The sequence below is a fragment of the Molothrus aeneus genome, chromosome 2 (assembly GCF_037042795.1).
Source record: "Molothrus aeneus isolate 106 chromosome 2, BPBGC_Maene_1.0, whole genome shotgun sequence".
Taxonomy (NCBI): Eukaryota; Metazoa; Chordata; class Aves; order Passeriformes; family Icteridae; genus Molothrus; species Molothrus aeneus.
Window position 1 is genome coordinate 81,315,747 of NC_089647.1, and position 15,474 is coordinate 81,331,220.

General features: G+C 36.8%; 1 protein-coding gene across 1 annotated transcript in view; it reads right to left on the bottom strand.

Moving 5' to 3' along the window:
- Nucleotides 1–15,474, bottom strand: part of NALF1 (NALCN channel auxiliary factor 1) — a 444,836-nt gene that overhangs the window by 12,140 nt on the left and 417,222 nt on the right. The window contains exon 2 of the mRNA XM_066545164.1: nt 7,753–7,924. Coding sequence (XP_066401261.1) covers nt 7,753–7,924 — 172 coding nt within the window. The remainder of the gene's footprint in view (nt 1–7,752; nt 7,925–15,474) is intronic.

A 15,474-nucleotide genomic window follows, 5' to 3' on the forward strand; every position in this document is an offset into this window, starting at 1 on the left:
ATTCCCTTGGGTCGCTGGGGATGTAACTCATTAGGTCTCACAGACTTGTGTATGTTCAAGTTCCTCAGGAGAGCGTGAACCTGATCTTTACTTACAGTAGGAGGGGCTTTAGATCTAGTCCACATCCTGCTGTCAGTCCAGTTAAAAGATACAGGAAGAGAGATTGCCATTCAAGACTGAGGCAAAACTGTTGTTGAGTACCTCAGCCTCCTCCTCATCCATTGTTCAGTTTTCCAACCATGTTTATGGGGATACGCCTTCTTTGGCCTTCCTTTCCTTGTTAATATATGTATAGAATCCCTTTTTATTCATTCTTTGCATGCCTTTACAAGTTCAGTTCCAGCTTCTTCTTGACCTTCCTTGCCCTGTCCCTACATAATCTGATTTCATCTCTATGCTTTTCCAGGGTTACCTGTCCTTGCTTCCACTGCCTGTGCATTTGCTTCTCTCCCTTTTGTTTGACTGGTATTTTTGTTTAAATATTAAATACATAGGTATAAGAAATAAAAACGATATCTGTACCCACCAAACTATCAAGACTTCCCCCTTCCTCACTTGTCTTTATAGTCGTTTGTAGACATCATTATTTTATATTAATTGGATGTTTGGTAACTCTCTTTCTGAGGCTGACCGGTCAGCTGTTACTGGCTTGACTTAAATTTTTTTAAAGTGCTTTTCTCTTAAAATTCTCAGTTCTGTGTCTTCATTACTCGACTTTTCCCAGCACTCAGCTATATTCCACCAATGGAAAACTTAGTCCATACGGAGGTACTTGGACCTTTATTATAATCAAGGATATAGAATTTTCCAAGAGACTTTTTGATTTCAAATCATTCTCCAGACAGATACACTATCACTCACAAAGGTCATACAAAAGCTCTCTCTTTTTTTTGTAATCAGATAGGTTTTTTTCCACATGAAAATAACATTTTGGTGATCAGCACAGAAGTTACATCTGTAGGGACTGCATGTTACTAATGCTGATGCAAGTATTAAGGTTACTGGTTCCACTGAGATTGTTAATGGAGACATGAGAGAGAAATCCTGCAAGTCCTGCCTAGCTGAATCAGACTGAAAGAAAAAGGAGTGACAGCATGAATACCATATTCACTTTATAAAATGTGCCTTGGGGGAAAAGCAGCAAAGCCAAAAAAAGTTCTTACACAAAAATTGAAATCACAAAGACATGGTCTGCTGATCAGCTAGAACACCATCTAACTCAGAGACTGCTGTGGTTTCTGCCTGAGCAGTTGCAGGAAACAGCCTGTAAAAGCAGTGGTTGCATTCCTATGACTCTCCTCAGCACTGTCAGGATGTCTGACACTTGTGGCTGAATTTGAATCTGCAGCAGGTGGTCTGATTTGTCTTCTTGGTTTATTTGTAGATAAAGAGTTATGGAGCCATAATATTCTGCATTATGGGACACTAGTCTGGTTGATATATGTGTTGTCATTGCTGGAAAAGTATTTGGGAAGCCACAGAAACAAATCAGATCTTATGATATGTTATGCTTTTTCCTCTTTTGCTTTCTTTAGAACCCTAACCTCTGTTCATTTTTCACATAGATTCCTGATTATTTTTGAGAGGTATATGAAGCTTCTTGTGCTCGAAGAAAAGACCTTGAAACAAGATAAGTGGATGTATTATACCAGAAGTTTTGAATACTCCATTTTATTGTGATGCCCAAAGTAAATAGCGTCTGCCAAGAGTGATCCATCCAGCACTGACATCATTGTATCAGTGAATGCCAGCACTCTGCATGGCATTTCTGTTTCTGAGGAATTATTTCTGAGATTTCAGTATTAACATTTTCCAACTGCGGAAGAGAAGAGAACACATTAGATATAATATGACTAGATTTCACTGCTTTCGTACAACTGATCTGGAAGCCAGAACTTTTTGATCTTATCCAGATGGTCTTCTCAATTTCTAAATTGCTGTGTCTGTGACACATCATGATGATTAGACATGTATTTTATACCTTTCACATTACAAAAAAGTGAAACAAGATTATGTGTAGAAGAATATTGAAGATAAATAAATTATTCTTATTCAAACAGATTATTCTTAAACTGGCGATTAAGACTGTTCAGCTCTTTTGGAAAGGTTAACTTCTACTACTCAATTCCAATTGTCAGAGGAGATCTGGGTTGGAGATATGTGTTGTGTTTTAAGATATTTTTATCACTATATGTTGGTTATTATTTCACATAGTAAACTCATGAACATTTTCTTATGTGTATGTGCCCATGTCCAATAAGGATTCATAGTGTTTCTTCATTATATATGTATTTCTTCCCTAAATTATGCATAGGGCTAATTTCCTGCTGCTGGTGGGCGTAAATCAGTGTTACTCCTCTAAAACTGAGCTGCTGCAAGTCAGAAAGATGAGTAAATAGCTGACTCTCAAAACTACATAATGAAGATTTTTACCTCTACACCTTTGAGATACACGAAGACTCACTTCTAGTTTTAGTTTTATATGTAGTATCTTTGACCAAAAGAATGTACTATTGTGATATGATAGGAAAGGGTTATACATATCTAAGTGCTGTGTCACCATAGAAAGTTTAGGGATATCAATAAGTAAATTGTCTGGGTCATTATTATAGGAGAAGAAAATTTACAGCTAATAAACCTATTATGATATGGGACCTCATTCATGGAAAGCCCCTTGATTCATGGGAAAGCCCTCATTCATGGGAAAGCCACATACTCAAGACTAGAAGAACACTAGATTCAAAAAGATGAGCTATTTAGTTGATAGATTTTGCTGAAAAAACCATGTCAAATTTTCCCAGTAAGCAGATCCATGGCTAGTATTGATTTAAACCATGCTTATCAAATATAAAAGGGATTTATCGTGCTGTCTGTGTTAGCTTAATATTTTGATATTTTAGGACCTATTAAGAGGTGAAGACAGGAGGTAAATGACACATTATTATAAGACATTTTTAGAGAAAGAATTTGGATCAAATATATGGGTTTTTTGAATTTGCCAAGAACAACATAAAGCAGATTGAATTCAGAGTGATTTTCTCTTCTTGAATTGTTCTACGAAATAGATTGTATTCCTTTCTATATATTACATTTTCTCAAGGAAATTGCTTTTCAAATTTCACTGAAATCAGGGCATCTGTTTTGAAAGAGACACTATAGCCAAACCTCTTGGTGAAACCCAGTCACACATCTGCCCCTTGAGAGGAAGCTGCAGTTTACAGAATTTCTTCTAATACTTTTGCTGAGCTTTGCTAGTCATCAAACTTCTACAGATTATGAGAATTCTCTGTAATAATTCTCACTATGTCTTTAGAAACATTATTGTGTGCTATGAAGCATGACTGACAGTGCTATTTCCAGTGAATTCTTTACTCTAAAGGAGGTGGAGTTTCATGTGTTACTTTGCATGGATCACATATGTTACTGTTATTTGCCAAAAATTGGTTCACACTGTGTTCCAAACAACTGAGACGTTAATCAGAACACAAAATTAGGAGTCTAAATTAATATGAACTGAAAAATATTAGTGATTTAAAGTACCTGAATCACCTGTCTACTTACCTCTTCTCTCTCTTTACTTGCTCCTTCTGTAGGAGTAAGTATCACAAGTCTGTTCAACACTTTCTGAAAAGTATCACAAATCTGTTCAACACAGGAGAATGGACAAATTTGATTCTCCTCTTGATGGCAGAAGACACATTCTGATGACACTGCCCTTGGGAAGTACTAAAGAGTGCCATGCTAATTTTGGAACAAGTAATGCAACATATCTCTGCCTTGTTGCTGCTCGCTCCATTCTCTTCCTTTCCTTCAAAGAGGAACTCTCCTTCTCCATTAAATGCCATGACATCTATTGTACAGATAAAGAGAGTGAGTATGTGGCTGGGATTTCTGGCCTGAGACTTGATGCTGGGTGATGGCCCTGTTATGCCACAGGGCCCAAAGGGACCTCTCATTTCAAAGAAAGCCTTTAGGACACAATTAGCCCTAAGTCTGCACTCTAAATTGGTCCAAACTTGGCACATGGACAGCAGTTTCTCCAAACAGTCAGAACAGGCTGTATTAACAAGTAATTTTTGTAAATATGAGAAGATCTGTACAGCGAAGCAGCTGGTACTGAGTACCTATCTCATGTCAACCCTAAATGCCTCTGAAGGGATTTTTTCCCACTCTACCTCTAGTCTAATTTTGTAGACCAAATGTGCATCAATGGTTGGCATAGGGTAGTTTGGTGCTGTAGCCCATTTAGTTAAGGAAGAGATGACTACATTTACAATAGAAAAAAATCCTGCTGGTATGAACACTGTTTTCTTAGAAGTTACAGGTAAAAACCTTGACCTGGAATTTTGCATGGGACTAATTCACTGTAATTTTCCATGTACACCTGAAAACTATTGTTATCTCCCTCAAATGAGATTTTGGTTTGCATGGGCAGTTCTAGACAGCTGAGCTATAAAGAGAAACATTGGATGAAACCACTGGAAACTTTACTCGTATGGATATGAACTCCAAAGGTCTAAACTGAAAGTAATCATTCAGTTTTAATGAATTTGAAAACCAGCAGGCTACAGCGCAGCACCTGATGGAAGGATCAACTTTTTTCCTTCTATGTCCTGGAAGAAAGTGGGCAAGAAGGGAACACTAAATTCTTTCTACCTAACTGCATATTTCCACAATCAGAACCACACTGTGATTCTGATTGTTTTGATTAATCTCTCAAGTACTTTCTCTTGCACTGCAGTTGTTCCACATCCTCACATGCATTTCTACAAAAGATGAGTTCTGGTGATGCAAAATGAGGGTAGCATGCCTTGTCCATTTTCTATTATAGGCTTTCTTTGGAGGTGATATAGTTAGACATTCTCAGGCTAGAATACTTGTTACTTACTATATGAAGTCTTCAGGAATTTCCAATAACTTGTTATTAATCCATATTATAAACCACACTTTATTTTCTTTTAAACTTAATTACAAATATAACAACGACTGCAGTATTTATTGGGGAAAAATAGCCAGTTCTATGCTGTTTTCTCATCATGATGGCCTTCCAAGGAAGGGTCAAGACCTTGTTATTATATCCTTTTACGGCCTCCAGGTTTTTTTTTTCAGGCCCCAACACCACAAAAAATCCTGGCCTGAAAGAAAAAACAATAAAAAAAAATTGTGGGTTCCCTGTTGTCCACCAGTGCTGCCATGCACTTATCTCCAGCAGATCTCTGAGCTCTGACTTACTGCTGTGGTAGGACAGGATTGAAAGGGGAGGTCGCAGCTCCCACTGCCAGGGCACCTCCCAGCATGGGGTATGGAGACACACCAACCTCTACCTGTCTGCAACTGGAAAATTACAGGTAATGTTTTTGTGTTCATCCCAAGCTCTGGACTGTAGTCAACACCAAATCAAATCAGCTATCCCTTATATACCTTCTCTTGTTACTTGACATCTAAATATTAAATAAGAATACCTTTTTACCTTACTCTTTTGTGTTTTTCTAATGAAGAGACAGATCAATAATTAGAAATCTCAGAAGGTGTATACCAGACAGAAACACAAAAAGTGCAGTAGGAGTTGTCCCTCAAGACATGGGTCACCTTCTTTCAGCTGTTTTTTCTTTGAAATGATTTCAAGTTATCTATGACAAGCTATGCTGAGATAGAGTGTTTTGCCTGCTCTTGAGCTCACTGTCCTTTGCATGAAATAAATCTGTTTTCATTAAGCTGCAGAGAGGTATAATTCTTTATTCCTGTAGCAGATTAAAGTCTAATTTTTCATTGTTTAGTGGCAGGAAGCACTCTTACAGTGAGCTGCTGCTTAATAAGGGTGAAAATGGGACTGTATTCCAGACAGAGTTTGAATTGCTGCCTCATACCTGTCCTCAGCATCTTCCCTTGCACACAACTCTCTAGGGTCAGCATACTGACTCCTGTGGGTCTGTGAACACAAGCTCTGCCCTGATGCTGCTGGGTTTGGCCTTGAAAGGACAAAAAGTTCAACCAAATATTTGTTAGTGGACAGCTGAGATGAGATTTAGGTCACCCTGATTTTAAGTGTCTGCAGTAAAACTCTGGTTTAACAGCAGCTACAGCAATAGAGCACAGCCAGCAATGTGAGCAAGTCCTTGGTCAGGTGCAGGTGCCTGGCTAGGGTGAGTCAAATGGCTTTCAGCTCTACTGGCTACACCAAGACTCTAGGCAGAGCTTAGTCACAGAGTTCATGTGTAAATACCCTCATTTTTTTAATAATACCTGCAACAAAATGAGTTTAATCCTCCCCTAAAGCTGCTTTTTCATCCCAGACTCAGGGATGTCAGTAATCTTTTCAAAATCATCTATTTTATGTGTTTTAGGAAGGAATTTGGATTATGAGTTAAACTAGGAAAATGAAGGGATGGATGTGTACTTCCTAACAGATTTTCTGGAATACATGCCACGATGATTTTGTTTGCTGTTGGTTTGGTTTCTTGCCATTGTGTACATGTGTGTACATGCATATATGTGAACATACATATATAGATTGTGAACTTGTGGTAAATAAAATTTTCCTAAGTCTCTCACTTCTACTATACTACCTTAAACTGGAAAATAATGCTCATTTGCTTACTGCATATACATATTGGAAGGCTATTAATTTTTAAAAAATGCATTGAAGTGCTAAGTGATGATTCAAAATTGTAACTCAGCTGACTTTTTCTTGTATTTTCTTTTGTATATGGATGGATATTGCTTGATTTTGTGCAATAAATTTAATTTCCAAGGAAAAAAAATCCAGTAAATGCCTTGCTACCAGAATCACCTTAAATCTAAACACAGGGTACAAGGTGAAGTGAGTTGCCATAATCCTTATGCCTGCATCTAAGATGGTATATAACATTTATGGATTCTTATAATTGACTCTAGTTTTAAGTAGCTTACCTTAGACAACTTATTTACTATCAAGATTTCCAGTGGAGCCCTAATTAAGAGGTGAAGACAGTTTAATTTCTGATATTTGCATGAGCGTGTCAAATGATCTAAGTGTTGAAACTTGTTTTTTATGAATTTACTGGGAATAAGTTGCCTGAATATCTTCAAGATTCTCAGATGATAGTCTAGGCACCATAAGTCTGAAGATAATATTGGTATAAACTGAAATTTTGTGTGGATAATCCCCATCCATTCCTGATAAAAGTATCTGTGGTACCTGAGATATACATTACCAATATCTTTTACAATTAAAAAGTATTCATAAAATGTAACCAGACTCAATAGGAAAACAAACAAAAATCAAAGTTCTTCACAGGTGAACAACTGGTTCTTAAATTTCTTCACTAGTGAAAGATGTTTTCTTAAACACTTTCTGAGAGCTGCTGCACAATTTTGAATGCTGTGCTTCAGATTCTTGATTCATCTGGCATAAGAATGCAGGCAAACAAAGACGAATATGCTAAAAACTGGATGAACTTTTTCTCTTTCTTTTTCTGAATATTGCATGACATGCAACCTCTGAGTATTGCATGACATGAAGTAAAATAAATCCTCCACCAAATTATTAAATGTAAAAAATGAGCAGAATAATTTTTTTCTAGAAATTTTGTTTTGTAAAGCTGATGACTGGCAGGCTATATCATAACTGTGCATTACTAGATCTGAGCTCAAATCCTAGCACCTCCAAGAAATCTTTCTGATGTGGAATACCTTTAAGGTCTCAGAGTTACAGCTAAATCCATGACATTTAGACTTAAGAAAACAAGTGAAATTGGTTTTTCTGTACTATACCTGTACAGATGAAACTTGATAGTCCTCCATAGATGACATCATCATTGTCTGGTAATATAAAGGGACACCTCGTTTGAACCTCCAAACAGTATTGCTTGCAAGGAATTCTGTTGCTGCAGTGAAACTGTGTGACTTCAAAATACTGGGAACAGAGCCAGGCTTTGTAGACAGTCTGGAAAAAAGAGAAGAACCAGAAATATAGATGGATGACAATAGCACTGTCATTATTAGAAGAACATACTGTACTGCACACCTACATTAATGCTACTTTTGGAAGAAAATTTTGAAAGAATATCACCTGGGTAAAATATGCTCTTAACTTTTGACTGTCCTCCCACTTCAGAAATGAAAATTCCAGCAAAGTCATTTAAAAGCAACAGTTATTTAGGACTGGGCTTATGCTATTTTATTATCTTAGTTTGTAAACAGTTATGTTTCTTAGATGTGACTTTTTATTAGACATGTGCATGCATGGAACACAGCCCTGTCCCTGCACCACCAAATCTCACCAAGTGAGATCCTAATCTCATTTGAAGCTGGACAAGGACAAATTTATAAAAAGTGCCTGCAAGAAAGAGTTGAAAGCTGGGCTCAGGCCAAGCCTGTCTTTATACCATCTAGAGCTAAGCTATCAGGTTGCAATAGATGGTGCTGCTTCCCTTCAAATAAAACCTTACCCAGTCCACAGCATTAAAACACGCATTAGGGTACCTGAACACCGAGAGCTGCAGACTAGGGGATAAATCTGCCGCAGTGAAAACCTAAGTCTATATTTGGGTGCTAAAAGGAACACTTTAGGGATACTCATATCTGATGCTGCACGGCAGTGGCTGCAGGACTTGTGATTATTGCAATTATTGTCACAATTTAAACAGAGAAGTAATATACACATGCTGATTTTAATTTTTGCTACCTTTTGTCTTCCAAACAATGATGTTTGTCATTAGTATTAAACTTTTTGGACATGGAAATGTTTAACGTAAAATTAGGTTAGACACCAGGCTACAAAGGTGATAAAAAACCTCTGTGACTGAGTACAGAGAAATTTCCTTGTTCCCTATTTTATTTTCCACTTAACTGTTTTGGAGTACATTATTTACTATCTAGATACTTGCTATTTAGGTTGTTACATAACAAAAAAAAATATCCTTTTTTGTATTTTTTTATTATATGAAAATCCTGGAAACTACTTTTCATTAAACATAGACTGAAAACCAATATAGTCAGCTCATCATTTCCACTCTTTCTAGGAATGATGTAATAGAAAAGGAAACTGCAGATCAAATTCCTAAGACGAGAAAGATAAAAAAAATGATGCCTGAAATGACCAATCTAGATGAGAGTTTGGTTTGATCTCAGTATGTTTCATCTCAGTGATTATAATTTTATGAATAGTAGCCTAAATTGTATAATTAATATCAATGTAGTAGCCCCAGAATCACAAAACTTTTATTTTAGATTGTTTGCAACAGTGGCAGGTATGTGTTAAGTTTCTAGGTGATAAAATGAAGCCTTTATTACTAATCTGTGGTTTGTGATTATCTCTTTATAGCGCTTTTTGCCTACTGCATTCTGTGGAACGTGGTTTTTTTTTCATTAAAAATTCAATTTTAATTGCTTACTAAGGTCTCTTATTCACAGTAAATGATTAATTATAAGGAAGACCAGGAGATGTGTGTACCTTTTGTTCATAAATAAACTTTTACTCAGAAAGTGGTTTTCCCATTGTCAATTAAAGCACCACATTTCTGGTGCTTCAGTTGCTTTGCTGACATTTGCAACAATAAATCATAAAATCACAGGATATACTGAGTTGGAAAATATCAAGGATCATTGAGTTCAACTCTTGGCCCTGCTCAGAACTATCCCCAAAAGTCACACCATGTGCATTGTCCACACATTTCCTGAACTCTGTCAGGCTGGTGCTGTGACCACTTCCCTGGGGAGCCTGTTCCAGTTCTCAATGTCTGGGTGAGGAACCTTTTCCTACCTAAACCTCCTCTGACACTGCTTCAGACCATTCCCATGGCTGCTCTCACAGGTCACCAGAGAGAAGAAATCAGTGCCTGCCCCTCCTCTTCCCCTCACAAGGAAATTGTGACTCCAATGAGGTCTTCCCTCAGTCTCCTCCAGGCTGAACAGACCAAGTGACTTCAGCTGCTCCTGACATGGCTTCTCCTCCACCATCTTTGTTGCCTTCCTTTGGATGCTATCTAATAACTTTATATCTTATGTTGTCATACCCAAAACTGCACTCAAGGTTAGGTGAAATACAGCAATAGTTTTTCTATTTTCAACTACTAATCATAGTCAATTGTTTGGGGGCAGGAATGCTGGGTCTGGTAACAGTTATACATTCAAAGAGGTTCTTTCCTGATCTTAGACCTGTTAATATGACATGTCCTCTTCATAAAATAGATCTAATAGAAGTAAGTTGGTTTATGACTCATATTTGAAAGTGTAAATCAGTTTTTAGGAAGTATATTGAACAGTCCACCATACATGGTAACAAGAAAATGAGCAAAACCATGTGTCTACTGAAGCAAGACAGAAAATGTTTATTCAGGAGCAGAAGTAAATAATGCAATCGTGGGCTTCTATGAAGATTTTTGTGTATCCAATCTCCGTTCATACACATCATCTTCCTGCTCTGATTCACAAGTCCTCAGCTTTGTCTCAAAATTACTTTTGAATTGTCCATGTTTCTAAAGAGTGCATGAGTATACCTGTTCCTGAAATCTGCTTCTCAGATGAATGCCTCCCACTCTGTATCCTTCCTTATTTTCTTTACCCTGCAGCTGATTTAAAGTGTTTCTATAGCCTATATTGACATTTTTAATATTCTGGTTGCCTTTTGCTCTGTTTTACCAAGTAAGGCTACATAGACTCCTAGACAAGGCACATTCATAGTGTCTATCTGTCAGTCCACTGCCTTCACAGCTTTGGCCTGTGGTAATTCCTACATTTCCATAGAGTGCTCAGACATTGTCTGGAAAAAGGTGTGTGCCAAGAACTGCAGTAAATAGTTTTGTCTTTTTCTGGAGAAAGGGGAAATGAGGTTGGTGTTCGTAGTTGAACTGTGCTGGTTTAGCTGGTAGACCAGAACGTGGTCTCTCTCTGCTCTCACTGCTACAGACATGATTTAAATACCTGCTTTCCTAACAAATATCCCAAATAATCTCTCCTACCTTTCCTGGACTTTCTAAGCACCAAAGGTTTTACACAGACATCTTACTTTCATGCTTAAATATGTGTTACCCAGGAGGAAGTACAGAAGTGGGAGAATTGATCTCATATTTGTCCATATAACTCTGCTCAACAGCACTTGCATAACTCCCATGACTAACCCAGTTGAGAAAGAAGACCCAGAGCAGTCTGAAGTTTTTTTTGTCTGTTTCAGGGACAATGAGAGGTGGCTTTTTAAGCTTTAGTAGAAGTCCATAATCTGGAACTGAAATTTCTTGAAATTTCTTGAAATTTTCCAAATAATAAAGCAGATATTACAGCCTTTGATTGGCCAGTATTCCTTCTTTTCCCCAGGAAAATATAGATTTTTTTGGTTGGGAATTTTACTCTATCTCCTAGCAAGTCCAAAATGCTGATTTTCAGAGACTTAAGACATGCATTATGTAACAAGGCATGAAACTGTCAGTGAAATGCACATTGGCCTATATATTGAGCTTGGTGTTCAATTTACAAACTATGCTTCATATGACAGTCCTTTCTTTTTTAAAGAACATCAATAGCTAAACTCAAAGATTTATAAACACAATAAATGTGTTTATAAATAAGACACAATAGGTTTATAAAAAAGATACAATAAGGTGATTGAAATCTTTGAAATATCATAGCTCCTAACAGATATCTGGCAAACTAATTTCAAAGAACAGAAAAACCCTCATGTTTTTCTGTTGGTTTTCTTTTAACTCTTTTTTAACAAGGGAAAGAACTAAGATGAACTAGATTATTAATGCATCATGGCAACCCCATACATAGACTAAATACCTGAATAGATATAAATATCTCACCACTTTACCATCAACATAACTTTAGACACTCTGCATTTGAAAGACATCCAGTCCTGGCTATTAGATGAGACACTGTAATGCAAGATGGTAGTATCCCATGAGAATAAAGTAATCTTTTATGTACAGAATCATAGATATAAAATCTCAGAAGGATTTATTGGCAATTTTGCTCACCTAAATAAATTTAATTTATCTTACTTTGTACCTGGAGGAAAAAAAATAAGATTACATGTTTGAAAAAATGCGCGAAGTGCTGGCTTTATATACCTATATACATATGTCTGAGTGCCTATCTAGAATGATCATCATCAAAGGCATCTTGGTAGCTTTAAAATATTAACAGTATTATGATAAAAACATTATCAATTGGGCAGAATAATTTATTATTTGGCATTCATTTTATTTCTACTGTACAAGTTTCAAGCAGAAAAAATATTTTATTACTTCAGTGACCAATAACCCTACACAAATATCCAGCTTCAGAAATTCAAAGAATTAAAGCATCACCAACAAACTAGACATTAAACTGCATCTACTTGTCAAATCATTAGAAATAATAAAAGGATTCAGAGTTAACAGGAAGAAAGCAAGAGTGTGTATGGAGAATTTTGAGAAACTGGAAGGGCACATTTTGTGCTTTTTCTCTCAGGACATTAGGAAGAACACTTATTTTTGTCTGTGTGGAGACTGGCAGTCCCGGTATTTTTTTTTCAGATATTCAGTATCTCATATCACACACGAGGTGTCTGAGTTATTCTTTCTGCTCTTGAAAAGCAACCAGACAGAGTTCTTAGTTAATACTGTTGCATTAATCACCTAGAGAGGGACCAGGAGCTGCTGGCTCCCAGTGTGGACCGAATGGCTGGGTCGGCACTGGTCAATATACTAGTAGACTTTCAATTGGCTGTGCAACTGCACAAAACTAATTTTGACAAGAAAAATTGCCTGCCCATTCTACTATGATTCCCTGATTCTAAGATTGTCTTTGCTAAGACGGCAAAACCAATGGGAAGATAAAGCACCGTGTGTATATGCCCACAGTTTCCCTTCCTCCCTGTCTCATTCTCACTCACCCATACACACACAATACATGTGATTCTGGATAACCTGAGCTCTGACAAAACAGATTGAGCATGCAGCCTTAATCATCTGAGTCACACTGCAGGAGAGGTGTCAGTAGAACAAAATGGAAAAGCTCAATCAGTCTCATTCTCTACAAATGCCATTTCTTCCTGCTTTTCAAGAGATGAATTCAACTCACTTCTGCCCTTTCCCCTGTTGTTTCTGACTGCCATTTCCAGGAAGTACTTTAACCATTTTCCATAGAAAAGATTTTTTTTCCTCACTGAGGAAATGTTTGATGTTTTGGCTGGGCTATCATAGTAATTGCACAAAAGGGAACATAAAAATCATCAAATAGCTCTTACTGTGTAGATGTGGAGGATGGTGGGAGGAAAAGAAAGTAGGAAGAAAGAAGTCACAACAGAAATTCTCTCTCTCAAAATGGTAATTTTTTCTGAATCAAAATAAATTTTAACTGCTTTTAACTGATGCTTTGAGACCATATCCATTACTCATTGTGAAAATGAAGTCTTCAAAGAGAGCACAACTAAATTACTTCACATACCAATTTGGAAGGAAGAGGCCCCTTATGAACTTGAGAGGTGTTTTGATCAGTGACACTTTCATTGACACCAGGAAATTGTACCTTATTGGAATAAAGGTATTGCCTTCAGAAGGTGTGATATGATTTCAGCTCAACTTCTCTCAAAGTTTGTGAGTATTTTGAGGTAAATTCTGCAGTTCTTATGTGTACTCAGGAGTACCTCAGGTTATGACTGACTAATATATTAATTTTTCGAAGAATATTCATGCAATAACCTGTTATGTAAGCTGAGCTTTTTCAGAAGAGCTGGATGGAGAAGCAGCATTCATTTAAAAATGAATAGTGATGTGGCCTTCAGGTTTTGATACAATTAACCTTAGTGGTGCCTGGTACATGTTTACTCATTGACAGTGAATCAGCTGTGTATGGACAGTGAGATCTGTTTCCTGTCAGCTTCAGCTAAAGCATATGACTTTCTGAAACCCTAAAGATTCTAGTACAGAAGGTATTGCTTATATGCAGATGGCAATGTCTATTTCACATGTCTAATATTTGCCTGACTCATAGACTTAGGGATTTTTGAACTATTTAAAGGCATTATATGTGCATTTAAAGTTAGGCCATATGTTTAAATACCACAGTTAATTTTTTGGTTGTTGCTGTTGATCCTGATGTATTGTCTCTGTGGTATTCTGTGACATTACCACAGCCAATAATGTTGTGTCTTGTAGGGTCTTCAACATTTCAAAATTTCTATGAAATATTAATAAAGTATCTGCTTCAGCCTAAATTACTTTGCTTCATTTTAGCTTTCTTTTTTTAAATTTTTTTTTATTATTCCACAGTCTCAAAGTGTAGACATTAAGAACAGTAATAATACTTCATGTGTTGCCAATAACAGAGTTGGAGAAAAGCTACTAGCAAAGGCTAAAAAACCTTTCAAACCCTTACTTCCACAAATAAAGGTACTCACTCCTTCACTTAAAACAGTGCCTGAACACCGACCAGGCAAAAGATGAATCTATTAAACACTATATGTAGGAAATAGGGGGATGAGTTTGCAATTATGGATTTTATGTAGCAATGAGGAACCTCAGAAGAGCACACCTATTTCTCCCAGTGATAAAAATTTTGCTGTAAAAGTCACTTCAAATATTATGGGCACTTTACAGCAGCAAAGCAATGCTACATCTGTGAAGTGGAACCTCTAAAAGGTTTCTTTTACTTGGATCACCAGGGTACTATGTGCTGGTTTGAAAGACAGTACATCTTCCTTAGGAAATACTTGGGTCAGTTCAGTGCCTGCTTTGTGCATTAGGACCTGAGATATCATGTTTTACAAGCAAGATGTCTGTTAGATCGTTTACAAGTGCATTTTATATAGACTGTGTAACCAAAATATAGAAGGCTAACTGGTACAAAACCTGATTAAGTTTGACAACAGTAGTGTTATAAATGTGGACTCCCCAAGGAACCTTGTCATTTTTGAGCATTAAGGGCAGTCTGACTTCAGGAAGACTGCATTTTGTATGTGTACTATGGGATAAAAATCAGCTTTTACAGGGAGCTTTCTACCCATGAGAGTTGCAGGAGTGCTGTTGGCATGTCTCTTTTGTTGGGCTGTGTTCCCAGTCCCATTCTGAGACATTGGCAGCCTCATGATAGGGCTGGTAAAGCACACAAATAATGCAGCAACAGTGACCAGATAAGAGGGAACAATACCCTCCATAAGGTATCTTTGCCAATGAATATCAGTGGTAACATCAGTGATTAACATTCTTCACTACCTGCAGTAGGAAAGGTATGACAAGTGGCTTTCAAATATGTGGGTTGCTGAAAATAAAAGGTATTTTATAGGAACAGTCTCTGAAAGGAGATTTTGTTTTTCTTAAGTTATAATTTTCATTTTTTTCAGCATTATCAAAATCAAATAATTTTGACTGGGGAATTATTTTCCATTTGGTTTCAAATATTTTTTTCCAAATAAACTATTCTCATTCTGTTTGTACACCAAAATGTTTCTGATAAAACATTCATTTAAAGACATGTCACATTATTGTATTTTATTTATTGATATTGATTCATAGG